General features: G+C 40.2%; 1 protein-coding gene across 3 annotated transcripts in view; it reads right to left on the reverse strand.

Annotated features, from left to right (window-relative positions):
* Nucleotides 1-1,561: 1,561 nt before the first annotated feature.
* The window catches only part of clic5 (chloride intracellular channel 5), a 65,742-nt gene continuing 54,362 nt past the window's right edge, over nt 1,562-12,941 (reverse strand). For all 3 annotated transcript variants that reach the window (XM_062957148.1, XM_062957150.1, XM_008116678.3), the window contains 2 exons: nt 7,314-7,495; nt 1,562-4,187 (listed from right to left, as the gene is read on the reverse strand). In XM_062957148.1, coding sequence (XP_062813218.1) covers nt 4,020-4,187; nt 7,314-7,495 — 350 coding nt within the window. In that variant the 3' untranslated portion in view covers nt 1,562-4,019. The remainder of the gene's footprint in view (nt 4,188-7,313; nt 7,496-12,941) is intronic.

Raw genomic sequence — 12,941 nt, forward strand, 5'->3', positions numbered from 1 at the left:
ACCCTATACTTTAACCTACTGCATCTGCGCATGGTTTGGTAGTATACAGTGGCAGATAGGAAGGCCTCCAAACCACTTCTGCACAGACAATCATTGGTTGCCCTCTGCCCCCTTTGTAAGAACTTTATAAGTCCTGCAGCCTTAAGAAAGCTCGGAGCATTCTTGGGGATCCATCTCACCCAGCATATTCTGTTTTTAAATTATTGCCATCTGGCAGACAGCACAGGGAGACAAAGACAAGGACAAACACACTGGCACAGAGCTTTTATCCTAGAGCTATGGCTATGTTGAACTCTGTTTTTCACTGATGTGGCATTGGAAACTGTGTGGTGGTGGTGGTGGTGGGGTGTGTGTGGAGGAATGGGCGTGTTGTTTTGTGGTGTGTGTGGGGAAAGGCATGTGATTTTTATGTGCAATAGCACAATGACAAACAAAGCTATTCTATATAAGCCTGATCTCAGCTTTGGATAGTATAGGATAGGTGTTTGTTTTGTTGTCTGTGACCCTGTTCAGAAGTTTCACCTCACTTTCTGTCCCTGTGATCATTCTATTCTCCTGGAAACAAGGATTGGTGAGAAAGCTTCAGTGGAGACACCTTTTCCTCATGATTATTCTTTCAGGGTGGAGCCTCTGGTGGCTCAGTGTGTTAAAGCGCTGAGCTGCTGAACTTGCAGATTGAAAGGTCCCAGGTTCAAACCCGGGGGAACAGAGTGAGCACCCGCTGTTAGCTCCAGCTTCTGCCAACCTAGCAGTTCCAAAACATGCAAATGTGAGTAGATCAATAGGTACCGCTCCGACGGGAAGGTAATGGTGTTCCATGCAGTCATGCCGGCCACATGACCTTGGAGTTGTCTACGGACAATGCTGGCTCTTCAGCTTAGAAATGGAGATGAGCACCAACCCCCAGAGTCAGACATGACTGGACTTAACGTCAGGGGAAACCTTTACCTTTACCTATTCTTTCAGGAGTGAATTTCTCTTCCAAGGAGTAAATTTCTATCACTTGCTGTTGTCTCATCCCTTTTCTTAACTATGAGTTGTGTGCAAGTTGGATGTTTGTAACTAACTGCTGTATGTGGTACTCAGCACCCTTTTGCAATAGCCAAAATGCGACATAAATCAATATATAAAATGTGTGGTTTGCATGGGTGGGCATCATTTTCCTTCCCTCTTGCCCCGTTTTGTCTATGATTTTTTTTTTTAAAAAAAAAACAGCCCCCTTACCGAGGCACAAGGCTTGCTGTAGCTCCATGGCACTGTGGAATGATGCTAGACAGCTTTCCCCATCTCCAAAGCACCTTGCAGTCATTTGTCACAGAGCAAAGGGAAGCCTTGTGCCTTGGTAAGGAGGCTTTTTCTTCTATTTTGGGGTCAAAACAGGAGGCAGGGAGGGGCGGGGAGGGGGACACTGCTACCCCTCCTCCACAGGCTGCCTGGCTGTACAAGTTGTCACTAGAAGTATTTTGGATTTTGGGAGGGTTTTAGAATGCCTGCATTTGCATATACCTTAAGTACATAATAGGAAATCTTACAAATAGACTTTTAAATGAAAAAAATAAAATAACTTGGTAAATTGGTTTTAATAAATACATAGAAAGAATCGGTTATTAAAAGAAGAAAATATTTCACAATTTTAGGAGAGAGAGAGAGAAGTGAATAACTACATGTATATGTAACACCAAAAGGAAGATTGGAAGTCACCTTCCCCTCTCATTTTCTTTTTCAGTTCCATTATGCACTTCTTAATATTTATTTAATTTCAGTTCGTTTCCTTTTTTCTTTTTAATATCTGTAATTTTTAATATATCTATTAAAATAATTTTAAAATACAACTCTTGTCATTCATTCAATTTATTTATCCCCCCACCCACCTAAAATCTTATCTTCATACATTACCTGTACATATATGCCACCTCCCAGCTCCTCCAAAATTATTCTGTGTATTACGTTTTTATTTCTTCAACAAATGATGAATTTGTGAAATGATATCATGCAGTTGCAGACTTTTAAAAGTGGATAGTCATGTTGGGATGGGATGTTGGAGTAGCTAAATGTGGGGATTCTTGGCTTCAACAAGCTGAGATGGAGATGCTGAAGTGCTGATGAAGTTTTCTGCCTCAAATAACAAAATAAACTTTAAAACTCTATACTACTCTGCCACAGGCAGCAAAATTCCTTGATCTCACACTGGCAATAATCATGAGAGTATGGCCCCTTCTACACTGCCATAAAATCCAGATTATCAAAACAGATAATCCATATCATCTGCTTTGAACTGGATTATCAGAGTCTACAGTGCAATATAATCCAGTTCAAAGCAGATATTCTGGATTTTATATGGCAGTGTAGATGAGGTCTATGTCTAAAATTGTAGAACTGTAAAATGCCACTTTATACAAATACTTTTTAACAAGTGGCTTAGAGAAAATAATATAAATGTTGAATGTAGCCTAGCCTTCACTGACATCAAAAAAGATGCTGCCCCACCTACTTCTAGTCCTTTTGAAGAATGTTCAGTTTCAGCCAGAACTTCTTTGCTTTCCAAACTACTAAGGAATTAGAGCTACAACCTCCATACTTCACAAAGACAAAATAGCATGCTTTCGACCTACTGACAAGGAAGACATAACACAGAGCTCATCACTCAGCGGCTGAAATGAGCTCAATTTTTTTATTGTGTCGGAAGCAACTTGAGAACATACTGCAAGTCGCTTTTGGTGTGAGAAAACTGGCCATGGTACAGAGACGTTGCCCAGGGGACGCCTGGATGTGTTTCCATCCTGCTGTGAGGCTTCTGTCATGTCCACACAAGCTAGAGCGGACAGGCGGGAGATCACCCCATCTCATGGATTCAAACTGGCAACCTTCAGGTCAGCATCCCAATCTTCAGGTCAGCAGTTCAGCCGGCACAAGGGTTTAACCCATTGTGCTGCCGTGGCTCTATGAACACAATGAATCCAATACAGTGCAGTAAGAAATATAAACTATTAAGCAGTCTTCTATTACCATAAAACTGGGAGAGGAGCAGACATTTTACAACAGTGCTATTTTTAAAAGGACTTTCATACTGAATACAGAAAATAAACTCATCTTTTCCTCGGATTTATATAAGGCACCTGATTCCTGTTACACACCTCCTTATTGACACACTGAGAGATATGTTGGCAATTCACTATTGATTAGCTACCCATGAGGGGCTTTTCCACAATTATACATGGTATTTGAGTACCATCTTGTATTTTCAACACCATTCTTGTAATTTTGGTACTACCACTGACCCTTCCAAACATCCTTCAATTATTAACATATTCAAAATTATTTCACTCACTATTTCCATTTCTTAGGTCTAAAGAAAAAAAATCAAGTGATCTCTACAAAATTTCAGTGTTCACTCAAAATAGCAGCTCAAAAACATTTGAAGGGTCCAAAATTCCCAAAATCTGTCTTCAATTGCACTTGCCTTACGATGCCATCCATTCTCCTATGGGCAGTCCAATTTTGCCTCCAGCTTTAAAATCACAAATCAATGCACAATATGTTTTCAAACTTTCCATAACAAGAGCAAATGAGAAAAATAAAAAAAACAACTCCAAATATTTTCTGATTTTGTTCAAATTGATACTGATTTTTTTTTGCCAATATGTGTATTTGTTAGCAAAGAATTGCTGTTTTGTTTTGTTTGGGTTTTTTTTTTAAAAAAACAAAAAACAAACACTAAATAGATGTTCAAATCTTTCTACCAACATATTGGTGAAGATTTCAGAAATACTTCCACCTCTGCACTGCTATTTTGTTTTTCTTTGCAAAATCTTTGGGAAGTCCCCCACGCTCCCAAAGCATTCTCAGTCTGCAGGTGGCAGCCATGCATTCAATGAGAGAAGGTAACTGGACCTTCAAGGAAGCAACCCAGAAGACATAATGCTATATTACAGTCATACATACATTATGTACAAAGGCATCTCTGAGAAGCATCGATGAAACAACAATTCTCTGAATGAAATTGGTCTTGCAGATTTTAATTACGATTTGCTAAGCCGCTTGGCTACATCTGCATAGGCTATTTCAATTTCTTTGTCAGCAGCACAAGTGTTGATGAATTCATCTCGAGCATAAGCATTTTTCAGGTATCGCCACAGTCCAATCATCTCTGCTGGGAACTCATAGTTCCGATATTTCTTTGATACAATCTGGAATATAGACCACAACATCCTAATTTTAATATCCCGTAAGCACATTCATCATTAACAGATTTTATTATGCACGAGTCATAAAAATAACACTCACACACCAGATTTATAGTGGGGGTGGGGAAATGTAGCCCTTCGGGGGAACCTTTCACACTAAAGTGCTATGATTCCACTTTTAACTGTCAGAGCTTCACATTATGGAATCCAAGGCTTTACAGCAAGAGGGAGATCAAATTCTCAGCCAGAGAGCTGTAGTGTTGCACCAGCCTACCGTCCATAGGATTCCATGGGCTGGAACTACAGCCATTCAGCTGGAGCAACAGATTACTTACCTGTAACTGTGGCTGGTTCTACATTGCCCTATATCCCAGGATCTGATCCCAGATTATCTGCTTTGAACTGGGATAAACAGATAATCTGGGATCAGATCCTGGGATATAGGGCAGTGGAGATCCGGCCTGTGTTTCTTGAAATAGTCATCGGTATGGGTTTTTGTGCCCGTTCTGACCAAGGCAGTGTGTATCTATTTATTAAAATATTCTAATGCCACTTTCTACCATGAGATCTCAGGATAGCCCATCCAAAATGAATTTTAAAATTTAATACACTTTGAAATTTAAATAATAGAGAGTAATACTCGTAAGTACATTATTTTAATGACTTAAAACAATGTGAAAAAAATGTCTGTATGGATGGAAGAAATCAAAGCTTTTAGTAAACAGCCATGTTTTGATTTTGGTTTGGGAATGACCAAAGGAGGTACCACAGCCGTGGGTCCTCACAGCAGAACTGGCTGCCTGCTGAACTCAAAGTATTGGGACACAAAGGAGAGGCCCACAGACTGGCACATTCTCAGGTTTGCCTTCAAAAATGGGGAGAGTGACTAGGGAAGAGTTTCTTCATATCATAATGTTGCTGAGATACTTGCATTTAAACTTGCATTTACTTGAATAAAGCCAATGTGTAAGTGACAAACAACAGTATTAGTATGAAGAGGCACTTTACAGTTCTACAATTTTAGAATTTCACAAGCTAAACAGAGAATACAGCTTGGCATTAATTCAGACTGTTGAGTGAAACTTTGCTAGTGAAATTAATTCCACTAAACTTTGTCAGTGAAATTAATCCCATAGACCTTTATGGCTAGTATGGTTATTTTCTCATTAGTGGACAACATGTTGAACATGAGCCAACAATATGATGCAGCAGCTAAAAAAAGCCAATGGGATTTTGGAGGATAGTGTCTAGATTGAGGAAAATCATGGTGCCTCTCTATTCTGCTTTGATAAGACACCTGGAAGACTGTGTCCAGTTCTGGGAACCACAATTCAAGAGAGATATTGACAAGCTGGAAGGTGTCCAGAAGAGGGCACTGAAATGATCAAAGGACTGGAGACCATAAATCCCGATGAGGAGCATCTCAAAGAACTGGGTATGTTTAGCCTGCAGCAGAGAAGGGTGAAAAGGGATATGATTGCCATATTTAAATATGTGAAAGGATGTCATAAGGAAGAGGGAGCAGGCTTGTTTTCTGCTGTCCTGGAGACTAGGACTCGGAACTTGGAAGGAGATTCCAGCTGAACATTAGGAAGAACTTCTTGACCATAAGAGATGTTCAACAGTGAAACTTTCTTCCTCAGAGGCTTTCAAAAAGAGACTGGATGGCCATCTGTCAGGGGAACTTTTAATTCTGCTTTTCCTGTATGACAGCAGGTTGGACTGGATGGCCCATGCTCTCTCTTCCAACTCTATGATTCTCTGATTACTTCTATAATATTTCCATTTGAATATCATTTAGTAAAATGACTTGATAATGTTCACCTTATAGGTCAAAGAACAACTAAAACATATGTTGTTGGATGTCTTGAAATCATTTCTGACTAATGGCATCCCTAAGGTGAACCTATCATGAGGTTTTCTCAGCAAGATGTGTCCAAAGAGGTTTCCTTCTGCTTTCCTTTGAGACTTGCCCAAGGTAACCCAGTGAGCTTTCATGGGTGAAAGCAAGTGTGGTATAGTGGTTTGAAAGCTGAACTATGACTTTGGAGACCCACTGGGTGATCAAGAGCAATTGACACTCTCTGAGGCTGAAAGATCATCAATAACAAACACATCTGAAAAAATTACCAAGAAAACCCTGTATTGGTCAGAAACTATTTTGGCCCAAGGTCACCTAGTGGGCTTCCCTGCCAAGCAGAGATTCAAATCCTGGTGTCCATATTCATAGGGCTCAAACCACTACAGCACACTGAGGCTGGATCTACACTACCATGTTATCCAGTTCAAAGCAGATAATCTGGATTCAGCAACTGTATTGGCAGTGTAGATGGGGCCTGATTAAAATTTGCCCAGGCCACATTAATGAAGATATTTCCTCAAAGGGCATACCTCAACGCTATGGAATCATAGGAGTTGTAGGCTGGTGATGCACCGGCACTCTTTGGTCAAGATGTCTAAAGAATCTGTAACAGTCCAGTTCTCACGCATTGAGAAATGGAAGCTCAAGTTGCATTAATTCTACAGTGTAGATGTACCCTCATCACAGCTTTTAATTTTAGCTGGTCTGGTGACAACCTAAAGGCTATCACATGCTTTTAATGTCATGTTTACCTAGGGCAAACTTGTTTTTGCTTTTCCAGAGACTAGAGCAGAGAGCAAGGGATTCAAAATGCAAGAAAAGAGATTCTACCTGAACATTAGGAAGAATTTCCTGATGGTAAGAGCAATTTGATAGTGGAATATGCTGCCTCAGAGAGCAGTGGAGTTTCCTTGTTTGAAGGTTTGAAGCAAAGGCTGGATGGCCATCTGTTGGGAGTGCTTAGATTGTGCATTCCATCTTGGCAGAAGGGTGTTGGTTTGTATGGCTCTGGCAGTTTCTTCCAACTTTAGGATTTTATGATTCTATATCAGTTGCGCTGCCTGCTGGAACTTTGGTAAATGAAGTCATTGGAGGTGTCTAATCCTATCACACTTATCCAAAAGAAACTTAGCTAAAATTTCTTAGGCTGTTTTTTGGCTTCTTGTGGCTCAGGTAAATAGGCAGATCAAATAAAGACTACTTCTCCCTAGAAGAAATGTCTGACAACTAAGACCAAGTAGACTCTCAGGAATAGGAAGTGTTCTCACCTTGACAACGTGGAGTTTAGGCAGGAGGTTGCAGTCTGCAAGGGTCAACTCATCCCCATCCAGGAACTTGCGTTTTGATACTTTCTCTTCCTCTGCACTGCTTGCATTGATTTCTTCGGGCAAAGGCTCCCTCAGAAAATCATCCAGCTTCTTTAGAGCCTTTGTCAAACCTCTTTCCAAACCTTTATCAAGAAACAAAAGGAGAGAGGTGGCAACCAAAACACTTTCCAAAACTGCCTGGGACAACACAGAGAAAGCCTTTGTCTGGTTTCAGTGGTGATGCTGGGGATCCTAGTATTTCTAGACAGCCTGGGACCCTCAAAGGAACAGCACCTTGGAGAGCTCCTGTAAAGGTAGCACAAAAGCCAGTGGAGATTCACCAGCACACTGACAGGAAAGCCTCAGGCTGACTCCAGTTATGGCAATTATTTTCAATATTGTCTGCTTTAGCCCAGAACTAGGGCACACTGTTGCAAAATATAAGAAAAGCCATCTTGGTGCTAACCCACTACGCATGCTATGTTTCTGGCTTCCTTGGGTTAAAAGAAAGGCAAGATATAAATAACATTACACACTCCACTGCTGATAGCTGCTGGTGAGTAACACATTTGGACTTTGGGAACATCACATCATGTGTGTCATAGAACAGCACTACATGTTGCTTGAGAAAGGTGTAAAGAATTGGGCTGCTACTACTCAGTGACACATTTGCTTTTATTTGCTACCAAGTCAGCTCCAATGTATGATGACCTTGTGCCAAACTAATCGTGTGTGTGTGTGTGTGTGTGTGTGTATGTGTGTGTTACAAGCTTAGTAGATCAGGGAAATGGTGTCAAAATATAATGTATCTCGTATTTAAGATTTTTAACAATATCTCCCATGGCTCTCTTACAAACAATCTGGTACAGTGGGATCTGCACAAAGTCATTATAGGTGGATTTGTAACTAGCTGTCAGACCAAACCCAAAGAATGCTTGCTCCTCTTCATCCTGGAAACAAGTGATTAGTGGAATAGCATATGATTCTGTCATAGTTCCAGTGTTTGTTCATCATCTTTATACATGAATTGCATAAAGGAAAAGGAAATGCTTTGGAGATGACACTCCAAAGGACGTATGGTGTGATGTCCAAAAAGCAATTCTAGGCTGTGTTGACATAGGAATAGCGTCAAGAATAAGAACAGAAACACTATAACTTTATTCAGGTTTGGTCAGACCTCATCTGTCTGGGCCCCACAATTCAAGGAGGATATTGATGAGCTGAAACATCCCAGAAGAAGGCAAGTAAGATGGTAAGAGGTTTGGAAACCAAGCTCTAGAGGAACGGCTCAAAGAAAGTGATAGCTTGGTGAAGAGAAGACTTAAGGGTGATATGATAGCAATCTTTAAACATTTGAAGGAACAAAGCACAGATTAGTACATGAATGAATAAATATGAATTACAAGAAAATAAATTCCACCGCAATATAAGGAAGAATGTATTGACTGTAAGTGCTGTTGATAGTGGAACAGAGTCCCTCAGAGAACAATGGACTCTCTCGCTTCAGGGTCTTGAAAAAAGACAACTGCCACTTTTTTTGAAGGGCTTTGATTGCTGCATGTAAAGGCTGTGATCCTTTCCAACCCTATGGTTCTAGGTCTTAGGTCTATATGGAATTATCAAGAGCAACAACATTCAGGAATGGTACTTTTTAACCTAGTGTTCATGTGGCCCGCCCTTGGTTTTATTGTTCTTTTGATTTTGCTTGATGTAGTGTATATTATCTTTTATTGTATTGTTTAATGTGTTATGATTTGTTGTTCTATTTATATTCTGTGATATTGTATTGTTCTGGGCATGGCCCCATGTAAGCCGCCCCGAGTCCCCGTTGGGGAGATGGTGGCGGAGTATAAATAAAGATGATGATGATGATGATGATGATTATTATTATTATTATTATTATTATTATTATTATTTCTTTATAAGATTATTTTGCAGTTCATTTTTTCCATTTCCAAATGCAACATAATGTGAATGAAGTGTTGCTGCTCTGCAAATAAGTGTGTTACTATCTCTTTCTTAGCTCCTAATTTTTACACTGACATTCTACTATAAGATTTGACTCTTTCTGCAATCCACACTGACATCAGGACATTGATGGGGAACACAAAAATACGATTATTAGAGCCACACTACACCGAAAAAAACCCCTTTAGTTGTTTTATCTTAAGATTTTCCTCTTATGTTCAGCAATGAATAAGATTATTTGACTGTAATCTCCCTTTCAAAATTAAGTAATTTTAACTTAATTTATCTCAATTGAATGTATGAAATCCTGGCTCAATGATCTATTTTTCAGTAGTAGCTGTCTTCAGACAAGACTTTCGTCTAGATTTGAGCATCTGCTTTATATTTTCAAGTTGAGGTTACAGAATGGAGGAGGTATAGGAGTTGCACTCAGAAAGCAGAACAGTATGTCTTGGAGCAATGGATGTCTGCATTGTGACTCTAGCCCAGTCAAGCAAACAGGCCCTTCACAAGCACAAGTCATCTAGCTCCACAAGAAAGATGGCCACCATTTCACAATAAAAGCTTTAACTGGGAAGCACATCTGTCCAGGAGTTATAGCCAGATGATACTCCTTGCTTATGAAATGGTGCAAGTTTTTCCCACCTCACCTTTTCTTGGAATTTGAGACAAAGAATATTTGCTCTGGAATCTAATAAGTTGTACAATAGATTCTGTTGGCCATCCTCATTTTTACAGATAGAGAGATGTTTTAAAGGGGGCAACATTTTTGAGTAAATTGAATAAAAAACAAGATGCCTGACTTAGGATTTTATCATGTTGGAATATAATCAGTATGCATCCCACTTTTTAAAGGACTGGATGCATACTGTATTGAGACGGGATGCAAACTCTCATCATCATGCCTGATTATTACGATTCTTGTAATTTGAAAATGTACCATGGAAAGCTGGCTCCACCCAATCCATTCAAAACACCCCCAATATCATTCTATGACCTTTTAAAATATATAGTTGCTGATGCAATGGATGCAGACAGATTTTCCTATCACACACAAAAACAACGCTTCAGCAATGGAAGAATCCGTAGTATTTCAAAAAACACAATTAAAATTCCGTCTGCAAATAATCCCTTTTTGTGTCACTTTGCAGACCGATTCCAATGGAATACTAACAGGATGGGGCAAACGTCATGTGATGGGACCCATTCAAAATCATTCTCAAACAGTCTCAGAAATGCAGTACTTCCTAATGTGATAAGGTCATTCCTGGGTGGCCAAATTCTTGGAAGGGAGGATGTGGAGCAGGTTGCATCTCTTGGCTGGTCCAACTCTTTACACACACCATGCACAAAGGGCCAAGCAATCATCACATTGCCTTCTCAACCACCTGGGTAGACTACTCTCAGTTCTTCAAAGATTCATCCCACCCTCCTTCCCTATTTCCCTTGAGAATAATTAGCTTTTAAAATCCATCACAACTTTGACATGAGTCATGGATCCTGGATCAGGTTACTACTGCATCCTTGGAATTGGTGGTATAAGGGGCCCCACTGGGGGATTTGAGGAGGGGTTGTGGTGCAGAGAGGTCTTGCCCAGATGGGGGGCAGACATTGACCACACCTCTTCCCTGCAGCTGAGAGATCACAGTTGCGGCAGCCCAGCAGGTACATCTCACACTATTCCTACAGTATCTAGCACTGGGGCGGTTCTTCAGGTCATCTATCAAAAGGCAAGTAGGTTGATGCCTAAATCCAGAGCCATGTGTGAGCCAACTCCTGTCAAGCTGTAACCAAGTATAGCTGTGGTCTTTTTTATCCAACTCTGGTGTATGTATCTTTCTGTGGGGACCACATACCTAGTCTCTCACCTGAACAGGCAAATGATATCAGTTGCTTATTACACAGTTCTCCAAACATTTACAGAAAATATGTATGCACACACACTTAAAGGAATAACCATATAATACATTTTTGTTGTTGTTGTTGTTGTTGTTGTTGTTGTTGTTGTTGTTGTGAGCCTTCAATGTGTTTCTGGCTCACGGCAACCTGAAAGTGAACCTATCACAGGGATTTCTTGGCTAGTTGAGAAGGGCTTTGACTTCCTCTGAGGTTGAGTGAGTGGAAATTGACCAAGGACCTGTAGAGCAAACATTATCTATCTGCTGGCATGGTTGCTTTTCCCACTGCAGATATTTTCCTTCTTTATCTACACTATCACAAAGCCAGTCCACATATTTTAGATAGGTAAAGGTAAAGGTTTTCCCCTGATGTTAAGTCCAGTCGTGACCGACTCTGGGGGTTGGTGCTCATCTCCATTTCTAAGCCAAAGAGCCGGCATTGTCCATAAACACCTCCAAGGTCATGTGGCCGGCATGACTGCATGGAGCACTGTTACCTTCCAGCTAGAGCGGTACCTATTGATCTACTGACATTTGCATGGTTTCGAACTGCTAGGTTGGCAGGAGATAGCAAGTGTTCATTCTCCTCTTCTGAGCATGTGTCAAAAAATGTTTGTCTCCCAATCCAAAATGCATTTACTCAGAAATCCTAGTGATTTTGTTGATATGTACTTCATAGGGTGCACCTACACTGTGAAGTTGATGCAGTTTGACACCACTTTAATTGTTTTACTGGAGCCTATCCACTGGGGCCCCTTCCACAGAGCTGAATGAAATCCCACATTTTCTGCTTTGAACTGGAATATATGGTAGTGTGGACGCAGATAACCCAATTCAAAGCTGATATTGTGGGATTTTCTGCCTTGATATTCTGGGTTATATGGCTGTGTAGAAGGGCCCTGGACCACAGGCAGGGATATGCTCTCTCTCCAATACTGAAGTATTCATTTTTAGCAATTAAGAGGACATTTTGGTTGGCCAATGTTAAATCCCGAGTCAGAGATAAATAGTTTAAAAGAACATCACTTAATGTCTGGGAATTTTAGAATATCATGTTTATTATTATCGCGTCCACTATACTTGGAATTGAGGGTTTTTGTTGTTGTTGCTTGCATAAGATGTAATCAGATATCTATTATCATGCTTGAAATAGATATGAAAATACTATTGATTGGCCAAAATAGGGTATTCCAATTCCGTTTTCCATTCCTACTGCATATCATATTTTGTGGGTCATAAAAATGTATATATACACATACATCCTTAGCTTAGATACTTGATCAGTCTCAGTAAGTGCTTCTAAAATTAAAGGTGACTCAGGCCCTGAGAACTGCCAGGCCAAATGTTGACTGTAATAAAGGTTGCTGTTGCAAATCTTGCCATTTAGCTGCTGAAGGTAAATTAAATTGAGCTTGCAAATTTGCGAAGGTCAGAGAAGGAGGTTTATGTTGGCTTACAATGTTCTCTTGCCATCTAATATGCTGGGCAGTAGGTTGTGAAAGAGAAAGGCTTGTCCAAGTGCCTGATGGCGGTGAGGATGTAAACCAGGATTCCCACAGTAAACCTTTTAACTTTCATTTAATGGGCAGGGTGGATACAAATTTAACAATTAAATGAACTGAGGATGGTCAAACAAACCATGAGACGATTTTCAAATAAGTTCTAATGAGGGTGCTTTAAGCCTACACCAACAATTAGCCCTGGGTCAAACCCACGAAAGAGA

Source organism: Anolis carolinensis, chromosome 1 (genome assembly GCF_035594765.1).
Source record: "Anolis carolinensis isolate JA03-04 chromosome 1, rAnoCar3.1.pri, whole genome shotgun sequence".
Taxonomy (NCBI): domain Eukaryota; kingdom Metazoa; phylum Chordata; class Lepidosauria; order Squamata; family Dactyloidae; genus Anolis; species Anolis carolinensis.